The following is a 24,028-nucleotide window of genomic DNA, read 5'->3' as shown; positions in this document are numbered from 1 at the left end:
AGGAACAGAATCAAGTTTTTGACTTTCATAGTGATTTTATTGTAAGACGTGGTCACTACAAACCGTTGTTGAATGGAAAAGAGCTGCATGAAAATTGAGGATGAATTACTGCTTAAATTGGTCGTTTATATTCCGATGACAAGATTATGATGAACTGTGGCAAATATTTACAAAACATATTGTGAGATCAGCTAAACATAGACTTAAATCCTTGCAAATCTCTGAGATGTATTACAGTGAGTAGTGCTGTGTGTAAAGTGTCTAAATATATCCTAACATGATTACCCATATACACTCGCTCCTCTGTGCACTGAGTCATTTCATGTGATTCTCTTGGGTGAACGTGAGTGTGTGCTTCAGGTCTGACAGATGTTTAGGGTGGTAATGGATGACTCTGACATGTTTGGAGTTACACATTCCGTCGCAGTGTACAGACATGTTCGTGCTTTCCACACGCTGAGCACAGGTGTGGCGCACGCTGCAAAACTCTTTCCTTTTTCTTTTTTTTTCACATTTTTCGGGTACCTTATTATACTATAATATTTATTTATATATATATATATATATATATATATATTATAATTTTATTATTATTTACTTTAACTATTCTAATTAATATTACTATTCACATCTTTATAACCCAGGCAATGTGTGTTTACAAATACTCTCTTATAGGAAACGCATTTCATTGTTTCCAAGTTCAATGTGAATACGTATTTGTGTTAAGCTTACAATGAATAATGCCGAAATGCCATAATCGTGCCCTCCCTCGCTAAGGTTTAGATAACCAACATATGATTTTGTGTCAGTTCTGGTTTAGGGATTTAGATATTTCGATAACACTTTTAAGGTCTCATTTGTTAATGCATTAGCTAACATAAACTAACAATGAGCAACATATTTTTGCAGCTTTTATTAACATTTGTTAATGTTAGTTAAAGCTGCAGTCCGTAGTTTTTCCTCTTTGTCGCCATCTCTGTTCGAAATCTGCAATTGCAGTTATTCACGGAATTATCAACTTTACGTGGGTTGTGCCTCGGCACGGCACGGCACGGATGAATCCAATGTTTTGAGGAGAATGTGCGGCGGTCAGTCGCCGCGCCGGTGTGGATCCTGTCATTCACAATCACAGATTCTACTTTTTGGAAGTATGACCAACATGAGAGTTTTCACTGGAAAATGTCCTCTGAACAAGTAACATCCACTTTTGCTCTGACAAACTAAGGGGAAAAAAGCATTGCAGTAAATCGTGCTGATAAAATCTAACAATCGCTTATCATATCACCCGTGCAAATTATACTTTGTTCTCAAATTGTTAATGTTAACAACATCAGCATTGCGTCACTACATTTAATACTTCCGATATTTATTCTTGTTTTCGCTTGGGCCGGTTCTAGTCTCTTTTCCACTCCAAAGTCCGAAGTCTTTTGCATTTTACAACGGGTGAATCTCCAGTCTTGTCACTGGTGATTGTCGTTTGGACCGTTCTGGATCCGCCATTAAATTGATGAGTTTAATTATATCAAGTGCTGTGAGAAAATGCTATACATCTCCACCTCCAACATCCTCACACGCAATATAGACTCTTCTTTATGTATACAGATGTGACGTAATGACGCAAATTTCCCATGGAAATCCACCAGTACCACTGGAATTAAAAACATTATTACAAGCTTAACTTTTTGAATCAAGCTAAGGCAAGCAGAAAGTTTTGATCACTGGTTATGTACTTGCTCAAACATTTATTTTGGATCATTTTTAACCCAAAAAAGTTACAGAATGCAGCTTTAATAAAATGTTTCATGTCCTTGTTAGTTCACATTAACTAATGCCTACAGATACAACTTTTGATCTTAAAATGTATCAGTAAATGTTGAAATTGACATTAACTAAGATTAATGCTTTAGACATGTTTTTCATTTTTTAGTTCATGTTAACTAAATGTAACTAACTAATGTTAACAATTGAAACCTTACGGTAAAGTGTCACCACTATTTTTCTAAAAATGCAGAAGAAAACTCGAAAGAGCTCAGAATTTGCTCTTTTAAAGCTCAGGAGATCTAATGTTGCTCTCACTTATGACCAACTTTCAAAATCCTTACAGATGCAAGCAAAAGGAGAGACTTTGATGATAAATGTTTTAGTTCACATTGAGATGTTCAACTTTTGAGCACAGTTTGAGACATTATTGAGATCTTAACTCTGGAGGAAGGGGCATTGTGAGATTCCTGAGGTCTTTTTTCCTTACAAGAAACATTTCAGACTTAAAGAGTCTCCATTTGCTCTCTATTTAATGTCAGTGCTGTCAAGGAAAAACAACTGAAAAATAAAATATATTTGCTTTGATTTTATTTCCTGTGTTAATATTTAGATTCCCATGAGAAGCAGTTAAGACTTAACAGTCTCCATTTAATCTCACTGTCAAAGAGAAGCAATCAAGATATAAGTGGTTTGTTTTGATTTTTCTTTTCTATGTGAATATTAAGAGTCTGTTTGCTCTTCATTTATTGCATATCGAGGAGAATCAGTCAAGATGTAAAACATTTGAAACATTTAAAACATTTTCCCTGTATCGTGTGAAAAATTGGGGATTGAATATTGGTAACACTTTACTTGCCTTTATATATAGGCTAGAGGTATTCATAGTCCACGTTGTAATGCATTGTATCTTTTAATACATAATAGTTGAAATGCATTATAATAATTATGTGCAGATTAGTTGTAACCTCTGAAATTGGTTGTTTGTCATGTGATTTAATGCATTATGCTTTCTAAAGGTGTAACCTTTATACGTACTACAACTGAATTATCCATGAAATCATACATTACAAAGCAATGCATTAAAACTACTTTTAAAATGCATTATATATATATATATGTGTACATATAAAGGCTTCAAGTGAAGTGTTACATGAAATTCAAAGCAGTTTTCTTGTTTCTTTTGAACCTTTCGAGTTTGTGTCAGCTTTAGTTTTTGGGATTAGCCATTTCCCTGACAAGATTTAGAGCAGCACTATTGTAGTTGATTGATCTGAGCCACCAATGGCATGCTGATGTCTTCTTTTTTCTTTTTCCCCCTCCTTCTTTTACAAAAGCGACAGCATAAGCTGAAACCCTAGTCCATTTGTTTTGTCAGGACAAAGAGGAGGAGAGGGGGAGGCTTTGGCCAGTCTAAAGTAGGGGGTAGTAAAGGTTTGTTCCCCTGCAGGGCAGTTGTGGACGGGGGTGTTGTTGTGGTTTGTGAGCAGCTCAGATCGTGTGTTTTCTCAGTGCTAAAGGAAATTGCATCAGTATGCATTATCCAGCTGGGAGGAGGTCCGTAGCCGAGCTCGCTGTCTGTCTCTCTCTCAAACGTCCCATTAGAGCCGAGAGACGCCGGCTGACGTAGTCATGGGTGCAGAGGACTCACACTGCTCAGTGCATGGACTTACACTGGATTAATCAACTAAACGTATTTATTTATTTAGCATATTTATGTTTTTTCTCGTATCTTGAGTGCGGACACTGAGCACTATGCACTCCAGAGTGAAGTCGCGGAGCTGTGATAATTACCTGAGTATAAAGGTAAGCGCTGCACTGGTGCGTGTTACATTTGACACCCTCCCTCCAAATCACAGGTATCATTATGCTTCGAAAAAGATGAATTATTGTTATTAAACTTTAAATTAAGAAAGCATTCACATCTTTTCCATTGGGATTGTGACAGTCCTATCAAACAGGAAAACAGTTTTTCCTTAGAGAAGCTGGCGTTGATTTCGTTTTCCAGTGTTCAGGCAGTTTAGTTCCCTTCAGTCAAGTCACCTTTATTTCTATAGCGCTTTATACAGCTTTACAGTAAAAACAAGAAAATAATGATGCAAACTTCATTAAATATGAGACAAATTCTGCTGTAAAGTTGTTATTCAGCTCAGTTCAGAAAGCACTGACGGTATCATGGTACATCTATATTCACATTTATTTATTTAGTAGAGGCTTTTATTGAAAGTGACTTATAAACAAGGAAATGTCATGTTGATATATTGATATATATTATTACCATAATTACTTTTTTTGCTTAGTGTTGACTTAATTCAGTTCTAATATTAAGGATATATATCAATGATTTGTGGAAGAACATATATGGAAGTAGTTTGCAAGCACAGTGTTAACAGAAGTTTGACTCAACCTGCTGGGTAATGAGTGTTATTAGGACTCGGCCGTTTTGTGCAGTAATCCACACATCATGGGAGCGCCGTCTTGAATTGATCCCTCAATTAGAGCACTTTTAACTCCTCTCGTAATTACCTCTGAAACCATCATATGCCATGTCAGGATTACGGTGTGTGTGAGCTCTGAGAGATGGTTGTTTACGGTGTGTTTGTGTCATCATGCTGTAATCGCTCATAGATTCACTACTGAACCTGTTTCAGAGCAGCTGCGTGTTGCTTTTGTCCTCCCGTGAGTCAATGCACATTCCATCTGTAGACGTCAACCTGTTCGACAGCTGCCAGTCACATCAGGTGCGGCGTTTACAGGACTCGTCTTCTTTCAAACTGATGGATTTAGCGAGGGAGGGCACGATTATGGCATTTCGGCATTATTCATTGTAAGCTTAACACACATACGCCTTGAAATTTATTCACATTGAACTTGGAAACAATGAAATGTGTTTCCTATAAGAGAGTATTTATAAACACACATTGCCTGGGTTATAAAGATGTGAATAGTAATATTAATTAGAATTAAGTAAATAATAATAAAATTACAAAAAATATATATAAAAAATAATATATTAAAACATCATACAGTATGTATGTGTGTGTGTGTGTGTGTGTGTGTGTGTATATATATATATATATATATATATATATATATATAAATAAATATTATAGTATAATAATGATATAATAATAAATGTTTTTATTATAATAATTATATTGAATATTATTCAGAAAGACTGCATATGTCATATTTCATTATATTTCTCACACTTTAAATAGTTATCCTGGGTTATCTTGCTTCACTTTTCACATTGCTCATAATTTTCCTGGGGTTAACAACTAATCCTGGGTATTCATAAGCTGTACACTCCTAAACCGTGGGTTAACGTCCTTATTTGCATATTTTTGCTCTCGTTTGTCATTGTTTGGACAAACGCAACACGCGTCCTGTTTACATAAAGGTTCTAGAATTGTGCATCCTCATATTATATATTGCCAACTGTATTATGAAGTTTATTCTGAATGGACTGTACGGTGGTTTATTTCGATAGTCTTTAGACTTTAGACATTCTACTAACTATAAGTAACTTTGCAAATACATGTGTAATTAGAGTATTAGTACACTATATGCTTAATATTTGCTTACACTTTATTTTGATGCTCCTCAGCAGATATTCGACTGACTATAAGTAACTTGGCAACTAAAAGTCAACCATTCTACTAACCGAACCCTAACAACTCCTAACAAATCCTAATAAATAAATTTGAATATATAAAAAAACTAACCATAACCTGACAGTCTACTACAGTCTACTAATACTCTAATGAGAGTGATGTAGTTGCAAAGTTAGTCTGCTTATAGTTAGTAGAATGTCTAAAGTGTACTATCGAAATAAAGTGGAACCAAACGTAAGAACGAAACATTTTCTCCATCGTTATGTTTTAATTGAATTCGCCAGTTTCCCCCTCAAACGCTGAAACTACTGATACAGCACGCAGTGTTTCCATGACTGCCAAAAGCATTTGATTATGAGGCCTGTGAATGGTTGTCGTTTGCTGAGCATCTACAGTAGTTGTACCATTCAAACTGTACCGCAGCGATTCACACGTTTGGCACCACAATGCGGGGTTACCAGCGCAAAAGCTGTACTAACCCCAGTTCAGCATCACGTAACTCAACCCTGCTGTTGACCTGTTGTATTTTCCCTCTCCATAATCATGCATTTGTCACAGACGGCTCTATAGATGCATTAAACCTGCTTCGACACCTGCATACAGGAGGTGTGTGTCTGTGCCGTGTCCCTCTCCTGTTTCAGTCCCGCGGTGTCTTCATGCTCCACTGGAGAGCTGGTGCGCGGGGCCTTTGTCTTCCTGACCCAGTAAAGGACACAGATGCCCTTCCCGTCAGACTGTCAGGAGTTCACACATGGTTTGTTTAGCGCTCTCTGGAAGGGCTACTGTTTAGAGATGCTTCGTTTGGCAAATCGCAGCTCCTGCTTAGTTACTGTATGTTTGCATTGCAGTAAAAGGTGGTTAAGTGGACCTCAAGTCTATTAGAGCATCAGTGGCATCAGTGATGTCAATGATTTGTAAAAACAACATCTTTAGTGTTCTGTTCAGGGTTCCCACGGTCTTTGGAAAACCTTCAAATTGTGGTTTCCAGGCCTGTAAATGTCATAGAAATTAATGAAATCTTAAAAAGTCATGTCTATTTCTGTAGTGAATCATGAATGTGTGTATATGTGTACATATTATGTTTTATAGCCTAATTAATGAAATAATATAGATTTTTTTTTGCACACATGATATGAAATTTTGGCTGATACGTTTATACTGTATATATATATATATATATATATATATATATATATATATATATATATATATATACTAGAAATAATACAGTAATATTAAATAAAAATTATAAACAATATAACTTTATTGCTGTTTATATTATGTAATAAAATATTTTTATATAAATTAATTAATAATTATTATAATAATTAATAATAAAAATAATTTGTTTTACACGTCCTGGACATTCATTGATTAAAAGTTGTGGGAACTCCTTTGTATAGTAAATCCTTGTATTTTCAAACAATTAGTATATAATGACATTGCACAGCAACTTAATATACTTCCATTTTACAAAGAAAATGTGAATGGTTCTTGTTAATATGAGGCTAACATGTTCCGAGTGGTTGTTATCTTCTGGGTGGTTGCTATGGTGTTCTGGATGGTTTCTAGGGAATTGCTAGGTGGTTGCTATGGTGTTTTGGATGGTTAAATCCCCTTGAGAAAATAATAAATCTTTTTTTTCCCCAGTTTGTAAGCCTGTTTGCTTAATAAAAAAGCGAGCACATCAAGCTGCATGATTATTACATGTCCACATCTCAAATGACGTTGAAGCAGATTGTGATCAAATCCCTAAACCTCCATAATGGAGATGTTTGACTAAACCGAGGCTAAATGTGAATCTTAGTGTGCAGGTTCTGTGGCTGTACCTTCTGTAGCGGATGTCAGTCCGTTTTAATAGAGAACAGAGCAACAGTGTGACACCTGGAATCCATATAATATCCGCGATATAATTACGGGTCCGGCCAGGTCTCGTCCAGCACCTCCACCGTCTGCCATAAACACCATCAAAGCGTGCGCATTCAGGCACAGATACCACACACACATCCACGCTTCCTCCAAGCCCACACTTGTGCTTTGGCTGCTATTAAAAGCTCTTTTACTGGCTTCAGCCAGGTGAAATAACTTTTTCAAGGTTATGGAAATGCGTCAGAAGCTCTCCCTCTGCCCAGTCTTATTTATCTTTCATCTTCAAAGCCTCACTTATCTCCAGCTCTCCGTCCAGTGCTGTGTTCGAGCCGTATGTTTAGTCTTCCCAGACTTTAAAAGTGCCGTTTTGGGTGGGGGCGCACTCATACAGATATGCAGGCCGTCCTGAATACAGCTTGTGGTTTATTCCAACGCAAACTTATTTTCGGGTTAAAACATGTTGTTCTACAGATCTTCAAACCTTCACTAGTGACACTTTGGGAGATCAAACCCCATTCATTCATTTTTGAACGCTTCACAGGAAGTCAAAATAAAAAGTTAGTCTGTGAAGTTTTGTGATGCGATAGTTTAGTCTGTGATGTTTTCAATTGATGCGTGAACAAAACTTTATTTGTAGTGCGCCTGTCATCCAGTAATCACAATAATTTGTGCTTTGTTTCTTTTGACCAGCTTTTAAATTCGGTAATTATATTATGAAATTCAAAGGTGCGTGATGTGATCATCTCTTCTGCTTTACTACTAGTTACAGCACCAAAAAAACGTGAATGAACATTAAAAGAAATGTTGAAAGATACAGTACAACTGTACAATACAACCTAAATGTATCATGTCTCATAGTCAGTCGCTCAGTCAGTGTAACCGGTAGTTGGTAGTCTGTGTGTGTGTATATATTTATACCATGGTCTGTCTGAATACTCGATTCTGATTGGCTGGAAGGTCATTACTGGCCCTTCCTGTCATATATTGCGCTGTGATAATGATAATCCAAAAACGATTTTAATGCACTTCACGGGGGTAAAATTGTTTAATGCACAGCTAGCCTTACATCATTATTATTATTATTACTTAAAATGATAAAAGGGCCCTTTGGTTTAGTTTATTTTGTCTGTCTTGGGTCACGAGGCTTTAGAGGCTCCTGTCAGTCCGAGTTACTGGTCCCACTGGACCGATCCATAATCTTACTTTTGTAGCCTGCCACAATAACCTAAAAAAATACCGTTGAACGATGTTAGAAATCATGTTGCCTTTCCTCTCATTGTTAGCTTTTCCTCCAAAATGCGGTTGTACTCTCCCCTGCAGTTTGAGCGCTGCGATTATTTCTGGAGCTCTGCGAGCCACAGTGCCACTAATGTGGGCGAGTGATTTAGTTTCCTAGAGACTTTCTGCAGGAGGGATGAAACAATGGTTGCCCTGTGGAGGAGGCACGGCATGTGGACGGCACATTGTCATTGTCTAATACAGGGCCAGCAGAGCAGAACAAACAGGGAAAGTTAAAGTGAGAGCTTTTGGTTACTTTGCCGGGGATTTTTCCTGGGCTTTTCCCCTGTCATGAGGATGTCTGATCCAGTTTTTTTGTAGTCTTGCACTCAAATCAGTGTTATTTTAGTATTGGTCAGATACTATTATAGTTTTTATTAATTTGAATTAGGTTTTAATATTTTTCATTTTACTTTATTTTTCAGTTAAAGTTTAAGTCATTTTCTTTTTGTCATTTTTTTCTAGTTCTCGGTTTTCTCTATGTAGTTTTCTATATAGTTTTTCGTCAGTTTTGTTTTATTTGTAGTTATTTTACAAAATGTATTCTCTCTTTCTCTCTCTCTCTCTCTCTCTCTCTCTCTCTATATATATATATATATATATCATGTACATTTTTATTTATATTTTAAATTTAATATATATATGTGTGTGTGTGTGTGTGTGTGTGTGTGTGTGTGTGTGTGTGTGTGTGTGTGTGTGTGTGTGTGTGTGTGTGTGTGGGTGTCAAGTCAAGTCAAGTCAAGTCAAGTCAAATATATTTATATAGCGCTTTTCACAATACAGATTGTATCAAAGCTGCTTCACAGTATCAATCAAAACAACTTAATGTTTGTTTATTACTGGAAAAAAGACATCCAAGTTTGGTAGAGCTGATCAATGGTATGATTGGTTAATTAATTTGAATATCCCCAACTGAGCAAGCCAAAGGCAACAGTGGCAAGGAACCGAAAAACTCCATCCAGTGACCTAATGGTGTCCTAACACCCCATCAGGTGACCCAATGGAGAAAAAAAAACCTTGGGAGAACCCAGGCTCAGTCGGGGGCCAGTTCTCCTCTGGCGTTTATGAACTAGAGGCCGAATTTACAGTAACTGTAAGATAAAAAATTTATATGAATGCCTGGCTAAATAGATGCGTCTTCAGTCTAGTTTTAAACTGGGAGAGCGAGTCTGAGCAACGAACAATATCAGGAAGGCTATTCCAGAGCTTCGGAGCTAAATGTGAAAATGCTCTGCCTCCTTTGGTGGATCTGGATATCCTAGGAATGACCAGAAACCTCGAATCTAGTGATCTTAAAGAGCGCGATGGATTGTAAGGCGATAGAAGATCCGTTAAATAGACTGGAGCTAAACCATTTAGAGCTTTATAAGTCAAAAGCAATACCTTGTAATTAATACGGAACTTTATAGGTAACCAATGAAGTGATGATAAAATCGGTGTTATATGATCATATTTTCTTAATCTAGTAAGAACTCTAGCGGCTGCATTTTGGACTAACTGTAGCTTGTTTATTGAAGATGCAGGACAACCAGCTAATAAAGCATTACAGTAATCTAGTCTCGAGGTCATGAATGCATGAACTAACTTTTCTGCATCAGAGACTGATAGCATATTACGTAGCTTAGCAATGTTTCTAAGGTGGAAAAAGGCTGTTTTTGTAACATATGAAATATGCTTTTCAAAAGACAGGTTGCAGTCTAATGTAACACCCAGGTCTTTTACTGTAGCGGATAGAGTAACAGGGCATCCTACTATGTTAAAGTCGTGCTGTGAAAGGTTTTGTGGACGGTTTTTAGAACCGATAAGTATTACCTCTGTCTTGTCTGGATTTAATAAAAGAAAATTATGCGTCATCCAATCTTTTATATCTTTAACACAATCTGTCAATTTGGATAATTTAGCGTATTCATCTGGCCGTGAGGAAATATATATTTGAGTGTCATCAGCATAACAATGGAAACTAATTCCATGTTTCCTTAGAATATTACCAAGTGGCAGCATATATATTGAGAATAATAAAGGGCCTAACACAGATCCCTGCGGCACTCCATAGTTTGCCGAAGTTATAATCGATTTTTCTCCATTTAAGTAGACGAAATGGTAGCGGTCAGATAAGTATGACCTGAACCAGCTTAATGCTTGTCCTTGAACACCAGTGTAATTTTGTAGTCGATCTAAGAGTATTGTGTGATCTATAGTATCGAACGCAGCACTAAGATCAAGTAAAACTAGTACTGAGATACAGCCTTGGTCCGAAGCTAAAAGTAAATCATTTGTGATTCTAACAAGCGCAGTTTCAGTGCTATGATGTGGCCTGAATCCAGACTGAAACTTTTCATAGATGTCGTTTTCTTGCAAGAAAGAGCCGAGTTGAGCGGACACAACTTTTTCTAATATTTTTGACATAAATGGAAGATTCGAAATGGGTCTGTAATTTGCTAGGTTATTTGGATCTAATTGTGGTTTCTTAATAAGAGGTTTTATAACTGCCAGCTTGAACGTTCTTGGAACATGACCTAAAGATAAAGATGAGTTAATAATATTGAGAAGAGGCTCTTCCACTACAGGTAACACTTCTTTCAGTAGTTCAGTTGGTATAGGATCTAATAAACATGTTGTTGTTTTAGATGAAGTGATAAGTTTATTTAACTCTTTTTGTTCTATGGTTGTAAAGCATTGTAATTGTTCTTGCGGGGTGATAATTGCGGCCGAATTATAAGGCGCGAGCAAAGATCGAACGTTTACGATTTTGATTCTGATGCTTTCAATTTTCTCGGTGAAGAAGTTCATGAAATCATTACTACTAAACTGTAACGAGGTATTTTGTTCAGACGACGTGTGTGGGTGTGTGTGTGTGTGTGTGTGTGTAAATGTGTATATGTAATATTATATAATATATATTTTGATATGTCTATTTAGTTTTATTTAGTTTTCTTTTTAGTTATTTTATGAATAATATTCTTTATTTTTTCAATAATTAAAATAAATAAATGACACATATTTGTGCGTGTATGTATATGTATTTTTTTTTTAATTATACATTATTCACAAATAAATTACATATAAATGATTCATAAATGTAATTTTATATATGGTTTATATATTTTTATTTTTTTACATTTCTATTAGTTTTTATTTTTTGAATGTCTACTGTATATATTCTTTTTAACAATTTTTATTTAATTTTTTTTTTGTTATTTTAGCACATAGGCTAAATTAAAATGAGAATTGATGAAATAAAATAAGTTTTATATTTATTTTAGTTACCTTAGTTCAATTAGTATTTATTTTATTTCAACTAACAAAAATGTTTTTTTTATGGGTTATAATTTTAGGTATAACTTTGATAACCCTGACTCAAACGCATTTATTTTAATTTTTGTTTCATAACCTGAAGTTGACTGTCCCAGGTCACGGTTTTGTTAGTCTAGGATAGTGTGAATCATATCCGTATGGAAAGTCCTCTGCTCCACAGATATGATGTAGTTCTGCATTAGGGACAGGATTTTCCATCCTGCATGTTATTGTCCCGTCAGTGACGTTACATTGACAGGTGTTTCCTGTCTCATCAGTGTCCCGTGACCTCCTGACATCCTGCTTTTTGTGTTTGTAACTGGGAACGGTGGAATTGAACTTGCGACCGGCGATAGTGTCACTAACCAAACCAAAAACAACATGCTGACAGTGTTTACCCCATCACTGTTTACAATAATTTGGTTTAATTTGGTTTGGTTTCTATTAATCCAGAAACTGATGTTTATTGACTGTCAATGTGTGATTTGTTGCAGGACTCGGAGTCGTTGGACCACTGTATTCAGAGTACACTATCTGCACTGTACCGTCCGTTCAGCGTGAGCGCGGGGACCGTGTTGTGGCAGCTCTTCAGCGTAGTGGAGAGACAGTACCGCGGCGACGGCCTGCGCTGTTTCATTGACTTTCTGCTGCCCGCCAAGAGAATCCTGCAGATAACAAAGGAGGAGGCCTGTGTGAGTACCCTCAGTTTCAATAGATACAGTTTGACAGAAGCATTTCAAAGTAAAAGAAAACGCTGGGTGAAAAGTAACGTAATCAGATTACTTTTTTCAAGTAACAAGTAGCATATTACTTTTATATTTACAACAAAATATCGGAGTTACTTTTTCAAATAAGTAATGCAAGTTACTTTGTTTTCCCATGTGTTGACTGACAGCTACACTGCCCTCATGTTGAGAGAAATGGTGAGGCGTTGTGTGCGCTGTGTGAACATGATGCTTTTTGTACAGTAGTTCTAGACTTAATGTGAGCGTGCATTTACTCATCTCATTTACTAAACAGATTCAGTATTCCTCAAAATTAATAAAAACAGTAAGATGCAAACTCAAAATATTACACAAACTTGCAATAATTAAATAGGTTAAATAATACAAATATATTTAATCTCACTTTATTAACCGATGTCTTTGCTGCTGACTTTCGATGATCCAATTCATCCAACGTTTGGTGTGACATGGCCTTTACATTTGCCAACATTTTTTTTATTAAAAAACATACAAGCAAGCCCAGTACAGGTGAGGAAAAAGTAACGCAAAAGTAACATAACACTTTATTTTCTATAAAAAAGTAAGACAATTAGATATTACATTTTAGAGTTTTTAAAAGTAACTTTCCAGTTGCCTGCTAATACATAATATTTTTCATTTTTAATTAGAAACCAAATTATACAAAGCTACTTTGGGGATGTTCACACAGTATTTGCTTTATTAATAAATATGTATATATATATATATATATATATATATATATATAGAGGTGGGCGATATATCGTTTAGACGATAATATCCAAATTGTTGTCTGGACGATATGCAAAATTGGGATATCGAATATTTCATAATTTGTACAATCCGACCCCCCAAACATGAAAAGAGCTGAAGGAAGTTAAAGAGAAAACAAATAATGCACACTATAACCTTCTAAACAATTATATGTAGCGATTTTAATACTGTAGGGGTTTGTTTATTTTATTTTTTGTACAAAATCACAATCGTTCCTCAATTGCACGTGAGTAGTCTTAGCTGCTACTAATTTGCAATATACAACTACGAAGTTCTTACCTGTGTGTTATGACATTTCTTAGGTTGAAGCAACAATCCAAAATCGTAAAGAGTAAAGCCGATGTATGATTAATAAAATAGCTGCTAGAAAAGGCAAAATATGCGTTGTTTGCGGAAAAATGAAGTCTGAAGTTTTCTTAAATGTCTGTGGCGTCCTCAAGTGGCGAGCTTCGTGATTGCATCATTAGAAAATTGCATTGTTTGTATAATAAGTCCAAAAGATGGAATACATTTTCCCAAGAGATCGGTTCGGTACGCATTACAAGCCGAACCATCCCGGTGGTTGGACCATTTTTCCTGCCGACCAAAATCCGCACTGGAGGGAGCAGCACAATGTTGGTGTCAACTGTCAACGCAACGTACTCGGCTTTCGCCAAGATAATCACCAACTAAGACGTAGCTTTACAGTAACCTATGCTTCTCCATCCATTTACGCTTCTTTCCATCTGGTTACGTGAATCTTCTGTCTGGTGTTAATACAGTGTATTGCGCGTCAGCACACACAACGGCTGCAACCACAGTGCGGTCCCCCCATAACAACCCTCTGGATTGAGCGGATTAGGGAACATCTCAACGGTCTTCAAGTGGGCACCTTCCGTCCTCAGTGTTTCGTCGACTAGCCCACGACACCTCAAGAGGGCTCGACAGTGACTCTGGCGTCCCAGAGTCACCCCCTCTGTCCCCCACTCAACTCAGCCCAGCTTACTGACCTCTACTTCCCTCTTGCTGCTGAGACCTAACCACAATCTCACAGTCTCTCCGCAACCCAACCATACGCGCCAACCCGTTTGACTAAGGCTGTCGAGCCCCACCGGTGCGTTAATATGCAGTATCAGTGGCAACGGTTCCGTATGGCATACCACCTACCACAAAACACAATATCTGCCCAACCACCCGTCATTCACGCAATATACACAGGAACGTAATGACTATAAATACTATACAACCTATACAAATAAACCAACAGACCTTTCAAGTTTTCAAGAATTCTACGAAACCGTAGCATGGCGGCCTGTACACAGCCAGCTAGAATCTTTCCGTCTCAACCACAGCCAGTTGCTGCTCCTTTCTGCTGCTTCAGATAAGTTCTTTACTGTACGACGCAACTCTTGGCCACTGAATCCGACGTCTCTGAGGAACCGGGTTGTAGAGTGTGCCACAAAACCTCGACAACCCACTTCTACTGGATAAACCTGGACTCTCCATCCTCGCTGTTCTGCTTCAGTGGCCAGATGAGCATACCGCAATTTCTTCCTCTCTCATGCCTCATCTACCGCATCCTCCCATGGTACTGTTAACTCTATCAGTTGAACAATGCGTGCTGATCCAGACCACAAAACAATATCTGGTCGTAGGTTAGTGGTGGCAATCTCAGGTGGAAAAATAAGCCGTTGATCAAGTTCAACCAGCATCTTCCAATCCCTAGCAGCTTCCAGTTGTCCTGGGCGAGAATTGGTGTTAGCACCTTTTCTTGGTGGTTGCTCGCCTGGGCGGAGGAATATTGTCTTCTGCGTGTAATGTTTTGCTAGAACAGGCGGCAATTTATTGGTCATACTACGCTTGCCTTCCAATGCAAAAGCCAAACATCGCAATACTTGGTCATGGCGCCAAGTAAACCGACCCTGGCTAAGAGCCACCTTACATCCTGTCAAAATGTGCCTTAATGTGGCAGGTGATGTACACAAAGGACAAGAGGGATCCGCTCCTACCCAGAGGTTTAGGTTCTGCGGTGATGGGGGAACATCATATGTTGACCTAATAAGGAAACTGATCCTACTCTCTTCCATTGACCAAAGGTCTTGCCAGCCCATTTTGCGTTGTTCCACACTCTCCCATCTCATCCACTCTCCCTGCTTGGCCTGGGAAATGGCCTTTATATATCTCATCCTCTCCTCCTGCTTTCGCACATCGTTGACTACCAGCTTCCTCCTTTGGGCTGGGCCTGCCTTGTGCCATTTAGGAGGAGCTAAACTGAGCCCAAAACCCCCTCTTCCATGCTGTACCTGTCCCACGATATTCCCAATTTGAAGGTCAGCCTTTCGCTCTACTACAGATTTCTTTGCTGACCAGTTTTTACCACAGGGGCTGCCTCCCTTACACATTTGTCTCGTGACTCTGCTAAAGTCATTTCCAGTCTGACCTTGGCACACTTAAACTCCTTGGTTAAAGCAGAGACTGGCAGCTGCAATACTCCTTTACTATAAAGTCCCACTCTCCTGAGGCAGCGTGGAACTCCCAACCATTTCCTGATGTATGAACTTATTAACGCTTCCAGCTTATCCACTGTGGCAAATGAATCCATCAAATGGCAAATGAAATGAAAGCGCAACGAAACTCATTATTTTGTGGTTCACGGACCGTTTATCAGATCGGACGAATGTCAGTGCAGCGCGAGCCGATCTTGATTAAGCGACACCGTTACTACATAAGAGATCGAGTAACCAAAGCATTTGAATTCGCCACTTAAGTAATAACATCGCTGCGAGATCTAGTGAGAAGCGTTACAATTTCTCCGTTATTAACTGATCAAACAGCGCTGACGTGGAAACCAGGAGAAACATCGTTCCATGAATGAACTATATATAGGTTTTAAGTCCACAGATCATTCACCATGGATTTAATGTAGTAACACTAACTTGTAACCATGGAAGTTTGGCAGAAATATTAAAATGCTTTCAAGTATGTCACACATCTTTTTCCAGCACTTCAAAACTCAAATTTTATATGTTATTTAAATGTTATTTTTAATGTGATGACCAAAACATTATTTGTTCATCCTTCAAAAATTACCCCCATTTATAAAACTAAAAGTTTCAAGATGTAGGAAAACTCACACTTATTTAAAAATAATTTTTCTTTTAATAAATAGGAAATTTCTATGGCATTTCTTTATTTTTGCTGTATCGAAAACGTACTGAACCGTGACACCAATGTATCGTATCAAAACCGAAACGTGAATTTTGTGAACCGTTACACCCCTATTAAAAATATACAAGAACAATAAAGACTTTATTGAATAATATTTTAATATTTTACAAAGTTTAGGAGTCTTTAAATCAATAATGTCTTATATCTTTATGTACTAGTAATTCTATACAATAATAGGTCAAATGCAGCAAGTCAAAAGACCAACTGGACCTTCTTTGCCAGTTTGCACACATTTCTTTGAAGGATTGCAAAAATATCGTCTGAATATCGATATCGAGATATTGAAAAAAAATATTGAGATATTCATTTTTGTCAATATCTCCCACCCCTATATATATATATATATATATATATATATATTAACAATGTATGTGTGTGTGTGTAATATATATATATATATATACTGTATATATATATATGAAAGGTTTTGATCCACTTCAAATGTTGACTTCTGTGTATATATATATATATATATATATATATATATACACACACACATTAACATGCATACAATAACAAATTATTATATATATGTTATATTTTATTATTATAGTTTTTTTGTTTGTTTTTTAATTGGACCTGCATAGAAATTTGCCATGGATCATGCATTCTTTAAGCTCAGTTTTGTGCATTAGCTGGCTAGTCATTCATTCGCTGATTATTTTACTGCTGACAGTCTCCGCTACAGATGTTGTTGTTGAAATCAGTAGCGCTGCGGCTAAACATGTTCAATCCATTTCAATTCTCTCAGAGAGAAATACTGCGAGAGTGGGAACATGAGAGGGAGGATGAATGCTTCAGGCTGAAAGAGGGTTCAGTATTACTGTGAAAAACAGCCCAAACAGAGAGTGTTGTGAGCGGTGAACTTGGCAAAGAGGATCAGGCTGAAATGAAAGACTTGCTCAGGGAGGCTTTGTATTTCTGCAGGTTAGCGCTGTGTGAGCACATACCTGAAACCTTATGCTCCTGTATTAATTATCGAGGGCACTCAGCAGTCTCATTTAACCCTGGCATGATCTTTGAGGGAGTCATTTTATGTTCTAGAATAGAAAATTTCACTTTTCAATATTTTCTAATTGCATTGTTTTAGTTAATTGCATTTTTGTATTTAATGATAGCAAAATGCAAATAACTGAAAGTGGTTGCTTATGCATGCATGTAAAGCAGTACTGTATCTGATGAATTTGTTCTTTTTATTTTGCACAGCTGCGATTCAAAGGCCTGTTGCTGTACCACGAGGGATGGCCGCTCTGTTTACATGAGAAGGTGGTTCTGCAACTCGCACCACTGCATAAAGTACGTCTGCGGCAGGGAGATTTCTACCTGCAGGTGGTTCCTTTAGGCCGCAAGGCTGCCAAACTGGTCATAAAATGCCTGTCAGGGAGCGGGCAAGCCATCGCAGAGATCCCTGTGGCCGAGAGCATGTACGGAAGCATTTTTACACCGGACTTTCTGCAGAATGTAACGCTTGAACGCAACTTGCAGCCTCTCCAGAACTGTCTCCTCAGTACCGGCGCCGTGGTTTACCGCACACCCTGGAAGAACGTGGTGAATCCTTTGTTTGTGACTAGCACCGCTGACGCCATCATGCAGGCGCGGAGCGGTGGAGCGACCCTGCGTGGTCAGCTAAGCACATGCAGCACGCATGGATCCACGGGAACACTCAGTTCACGGGACTCTCTGGGCGGAGAGTCCACCGTGTCGGAGCCCGTTCTCAGTCGCAGCCTTACGGATATGGGTATCGGCTCCCTGCGCTCAGAGGATTCACCCTTGCAAAAGAGTCCCAGCACGGATCAGGGATGCATTCGAGGTAGAATCGGACACAAAATGCTCTCGTTCAGCACCGACCTTAGTAATCCCGGCCTTCGCAAGCGTCACCCCAGAGACTCGACAACCTTCGAGTCACGCCGGCTTTTCCGCAAGTCCTACATGGAGGCACTGCAGAATCCAATGAACATCGGCTCCAGCTCTGAGTCCATTCTGGAGGAGGGAACGGAGTCGACTCCTGGCTCCGTCTCGAAGGAGCCGATCCCACGGAGGATCTGTGCCCGTGGATGGTTGGGAGGAGAGGAATCTCGCAACGGTTCTCCCTCCATAAATCCATCCAAGAACTCTGAGCTCAGTCCGGACGAGAGACGCTCCAAATCTCTGGAACGTACCCAAAAGGCCTTGCAGGTTAAAGGTCACCGGGCGCGCTCATCCTCCGGCGGCTCTGGCAACGGCCTCCCCAAGAAACTTATGAATGGCTATGCTTTCCGTTTCGGAAAACTGGACTTGGAGGCGGCCTTTCCTGGCATTGAGAAATGGAGCAACAAAGAGAGCTCAGGTAAAAATTTATTATCAACTCTTTTATAAAAAACAACATGTCCTAACTAGTGGTCAACCAATATATCACCAAGGCCGATATTTGGCAATTTTTAATCGTCTGCATAAACGTTTTTCTTTTTGGCCCATAAGTTTCAGAAGCGACTTTTAACTTGATACTGCTGAGAACCCATTGTGTGAGCACAGACGCACACCTAGATAACAAAAAAAGTGTTCTAAAATGTTTTGCTAATGTTTGCATTAATTCACGAGTTCACACATACATGAAATCAAATGTAATATTAATGCGTATATGGCTTGCTGTCCGGGGGAGGGCTCCGAGCTTGGAATTTTGCCCGAACCCAGAGTACTCCCCCCTATACTGGGGTAAACCCAGCCGAGTGTGAGGTGATGGGGTGGTGGAGGGATGCTGAGAGACTTGTCGTGAGACAGGAGGTGAGGAAAAGCTTTATTTATACCGGCTTCCTCTTGAGTTGATTGGTTGATTACCTGAACATGCTCCTCTCGAACTTTGTTACATAAAACTTCATTTAATGAGTTTTGGGTTATGGAAACATTAAGGGAACATTGCGATTTATAATTTTGCAAACATTGTAGGAACATTACTTTTTAATGTTCTTTGAACGTTCTGAAAAATAGTAACATTTAAAAACGTTAAACAAATGTTTCAGAAAAAGACATTCCATGACCAATCTATAAATAATGTTTTTATGTTAACATGTTGAGAACATTATTAAAGACCACTTACTGGAAGAAATTTGTTCATAACTTTGAGAGAACTTTACCAGAACAAGTTGTACCAAACATGTTTCCTGTAAGCTGAGCAAGACCGCCAATTCATCGGTCTTCGATAGTTTACCTTCTTTATTTAAAAGTTCTGTCTAATATTTGAAAGGCAAATGCTCTAATACTTTATTCATATACTGGTTTCAGCAAATATGTATCTTAAAGGGATCGTTCACCCAAAAATATATAAATTACTCATTCTTACGTCGTTCCAAACCCGTAAGACTTTTGTTCATCTTCGGAACACAAATGAAGATCTTTTGATGAAATCTGAGAGCTTTCTGTCCCTCCTTTAACAGCTATGCAACTAAAACTTTGACGTTTCAAAAGGTTCATAAGATCATAAAACGAATCCATTTGAATTTAGCAGTTTAGTCCAAATTTTCTGAAGAGACACGATCGCTTTATATGATGAACAGATTGAATTTAGGCTTTTATTCACATATAAACATTAATCAGCGAACATAAACAGAAGCTCAACCGAACCTGCTTGACACGCGAGAATAAACCTCTTGCTGAAGCTCAAACATGATGCGTAACACGAGAATGAACCTCATTGGTTCTTGCACGTCAAGAGAACATGCTTGAGCTTCCGTTTACCACAACTGATGTGTAAGTTGATGAATGTGAATAAAAGCCTAAATTCAATCGGTTCATCATATAAAGTGATCGAGTGTCTTCAGGAAATTTGGACTAAACTGCTCAATTCATATGTTTTACGATTAGTTTTACGATCTCTTTATAAACTTTTTGAAGTGTCAAAGTGGTAGTTGCATAGCTGTCAATGGAGGGACAGAAAGCTCTCAGATTTCATCAAAAAGATCTTCATTTGTGTTCCGAAGATGAATGAAAGTCTTACAAGTTTGGAACGACACGCGGAGTAATTAACGGGCAAAATTTTTTTGGTGAACTATCCCTTTAAACACTTGCAGAGAAAGCCCCGCCTTCGCACTCTTCTGATTTGCTGTGATTTGTGATTGATTTTGCCGCGTCACGTTTGTAAAGACAGATTGGCATTGCGTTTAGTCAGGACACAGTGTGCAGAGCTCCTTGTTTGTGCATCAGTATGAACTCCTTTTTGTTCAGTGCAGTGTACTCATACCGACAAGCTTCCCTTATCAAATCATGTGGCCTGAGGCCTTGAAAGCTTCTGGTTCCAGACAGTTGTTGTATTGTGCTCCGGTGTGTAATTATCACCTGCAGCAGAATGCGGGACCGTCAACGAGCTCATCTGTGAGCAGATTATCAGAGGAGACAGCTTGTCATTCCTTCCACTTGATTTTATGGCCTGCGACTGGCTGCGTGTGAGGACTAATAGCGCGTGTGTTTTGGAATGTTTCTGCGGCCCTGCCCTGTTAGAGAGGCTTGCTCGTCTTTCTGACGTGTTTGCTGTAATGTGCAGCCATGATGGACCCCAAAGGCACGATACTGCACTGAAGGCTTTACACTGCTGTATTTAGCTCTTCCTGCGATTGAGTGCTTGAAAGAAAGAGTGTTTTGCCCTCCGTCTAGTGCTTCAGGCCAGGAGTGTTTTTGAGGTCTGTCCGCAGGAAATTCCAAACTCTTCGGCATTCTTAAGATTTTGGGTTACTTCGTGTCAAAGGGTTACACCACGTCCTAACCGTCCACAAGAAGATGCATTTATGAGCAAAACCCCTATATTTTAGTTTTTATTAGGTTTTTGTCCTAACTTACTGTGCAAAATGGCATATACAGTAGTCAACATTTGAAGTGGATCAAAACCTTTCATCAAAGTTATTCATGAATTTTGAACAATATCCGTTCTTGTCTTAGGACAACTTTGATGAACTTTTGGGATCCACTTTTGTATAATATTAATACTTATATTTTATTATATAAAATAATCATATATTATAGTTTTATTTAAAGGCACACTATGCAAGAATTGTACCTTTCTGTACATTTCGGTGGTAAACAAACTCATAGTAGGGCGAATCATCCAAAAAAAAGGTAGTAAAGCTTTGTGGTTGGGCGCTGGGAAAACCAGCAATGCAAGTTTGAGATGAGCGCCCCCGACAAATCTCGGGAGAATCACGACATGCTTTACGGCAATGACGTCACACACATCAACAACAAAATATGAAGCACAAAGACTCTCGCGCGCATTTCAGACGTGATACTCGACTATGGAAAAAGCAAAGAAAACGCGGTCGGAAGAGATTAGGAAAAGGAAACGAGAATCTGACATCGTGAGGAACTGGACAAGACTCCCATTCGGTCAGGCTTTTTCACTGTTAAAGTTCATTCCTGTGATTATCATGAGAGAGTCAATATCTCACATAATTATCAGGACATAAATAAGCCTACACGTTGTAAATAGTGTAAACGAGCGCTATTTGCAAACTATTGTGATAAATTGCAATAATCAAGTCTAACGACATCATAATGGCCAATGTTATGAAATAATGCAACGTACATGTAACTTTATTGATGTCATCTGGCATTTTGTAATGTTTACATTACACACAAAAAAACACAAATGAAATGATATAGTAGGCCTAGGCTATTTTCTTATTCATTTAGCTGCAACCATGTAAAAATGTTATAAGCCATCAAACGAGGTAGGCTACTAGTAGGGGGGGTATCAGGCCGTGAGTGAAGAGACGCTCTGCGTGAGTGGTGTTTACGACAGTAATGTTAAATACAAGTACTCTACAAATGTTAAATACAAGTACTCTACAAACAGCGACTCTAGGGGTCGCTGTTTGACAAAAACGGAATTCCTGCATAGTGTGCCTTTTAATATTTTTTATAATAATAATAATAATAATAATAATCCGTTTTATATAAAAGCGCCTTTCGAGACACCCATGTCACCTTACAAGCAAAAATAATACAAAAGTAAGTAACAATAAACAAGACAACACCACAGAATACAACCACACACGCATGTTACAAATACATTAAAATACAAGCTGAACAAAGAATAGGTCATAAAAAGGCCTGAATAAAAAGGTGAGACTTGAGATCTCTAAATGGCTGACTATCAGACGATTAATCATCCTGAACGGTATAATGCTCTTACTTTGCCCAGCCCTTTTGCTTTTAGTGTACGGACGAAATATGACTTGTCACGTCAAGTCTGGTTAGAAAATGGCTTTAGAAGTGAGTTCATTCTCTATGGCTCTCACACACAGTGTGGTTTAGGTAAAATCCCATCTGGGATCTCTGGCTCTCTTTCCCACACATGAAAATACGAGCCATTCAGTCTGGGCATGAAGCCACAGCGGATCCGATGACCACCTGTGGGAGGATCTCTGTGCCGCTTACCTGCGCTGATGTTAAGCTCACATCCAGATGGCCCGCTCCGTCATAATGGGAAGCATTGTGTCCCGTTGAGCTCGTGGAGATGCTGAAGAGAGGCTTAAAGAGTGAAGCCCATCTCTACGTAATATCTGTTCTGCTACAAAGCCCGAGCGAAGCAAGGGTCAGCTCAGACTTTGTTCGGAAAACAAATGCCAATGACTTTGAGGCTGGATCAGATTACGGGTGATGTGGTTTTGCCTGGCCTTTGGGATTCCATTAGGTCTCTTGCTATTATAACCTGGTTCCCATGATGCCACAGAACTCGGTCCATCTCTCAGAGACGCATGCAAAGTCAACCAAATGTTGTTGGCACAGCAGCTTTTGAACAGTGTTGGTTAGTGAATAACTAAAAGCAACGACACTACCAACTTGTTTTAGCTTTCCCCGCAACAACCTACATTTTCCAACTTGTAGCGGTGCACAACTTTACAACCGAGCAAACTGAAAGAAAATCATATGTAGCATTGGAAATCCTGATTCATTCCAGTCAATCAGTTCATTCAGATGATTCATACAAATGAACTGATTCAACAAAGTGTATTTGCAACACATTTTAAACAGTAAATGCTAGTAAAATTGCTAGTAAATTTCACAAATTTGAAGAAAAACTGAAATTCCAAAAATTTAAAAAAAATAAATTAATAAATTAATAAAAATTAACTGTGTAATGTTTAGTTTAATGCTGATGCTTATCAAGTTTTCAGATGAGTTTATAAATTATTATTAAATTTTTTTTTTTTAAGTAGGCTAAATGTGATTATATCTGGTATTTTAACAAGTTTAACAATGGTATCCTAACTGAGACTCCTTTGTTCAGAAAAAAAGGGGGGGGGGGGTTATCGAATTTTGATCCTGTTTATCATATTTTTATTGTAGAAGTTAAAAAAAAGATTAAGCTCTTTACTTTAAATGCATTATACAAAAAATCATAATGGACTTCGCAATGCATCATATATTTTCAGTAAAGTTAAAATGCATAATAATGTTTGCCGATTCCTTGTTACACATGAAATTGGTTTGTTCATCATGTGTTTTAATGCATTATACTTT

General features: G+C 38.2%; 1 protein-coding gene across 8 annotated transcripts in view; it reads left to right on the top strand.

Moving 5' to 3' along the window:
• plekhg4b (pleckstrin homology domain containing, family G (with RhoGef domain) member 4B) overlaps positions 1-24,028 on the top strand; it is a 73,099-nt gene that overhangs the window by 20,792 nt on the left and 28,279 nt on the right. For 6 of the 8 annotated variants that reach the window (XM_077221651.1, XM_077221655.1, XM_077221650.1 and 3 more), the window contains 2 exons: positions 12,311-12,508; positions 17,747-18,866. In XM_077221651.1, coding sequence (XP_077077766.1) covers positions 17,963-18,866 — 904 coding nt within the window. In that variant the 5' untranslated portion in view covers positions 12,311-12,508; positions 17,747-17,962. Of the gene's footprint in view, positions 1-3,284; positions 3,565-12,310; positions 12,509-17,746; positions 18,867-24,028 lie in introns of those variants that run through there. The other 2 variants (XM_077221648.1, XM_077221649.1) reach the window with 2 other exon arrangements.

The sequence above is a fragment of the Siphateles boraxobius genome, unplaced genomic scaffold (assembly GCF_051911475.1).
Source record: "Siphateles boraxobius isolate OS27281-9 unplaced genomic scaffold, OSU_SipBor_1 84, whole genome shotgun sequence".
NCBI classification, from domain to species: Eukaryota; Metazoa; Chordata; class Actinopteri; order Cypriniformes; family Leuciscidae; genus Siphateles; species Siphateles boraxobius.
This window is presented reverse-complemented; position numbering and strand designations above follow the sequence as displayed.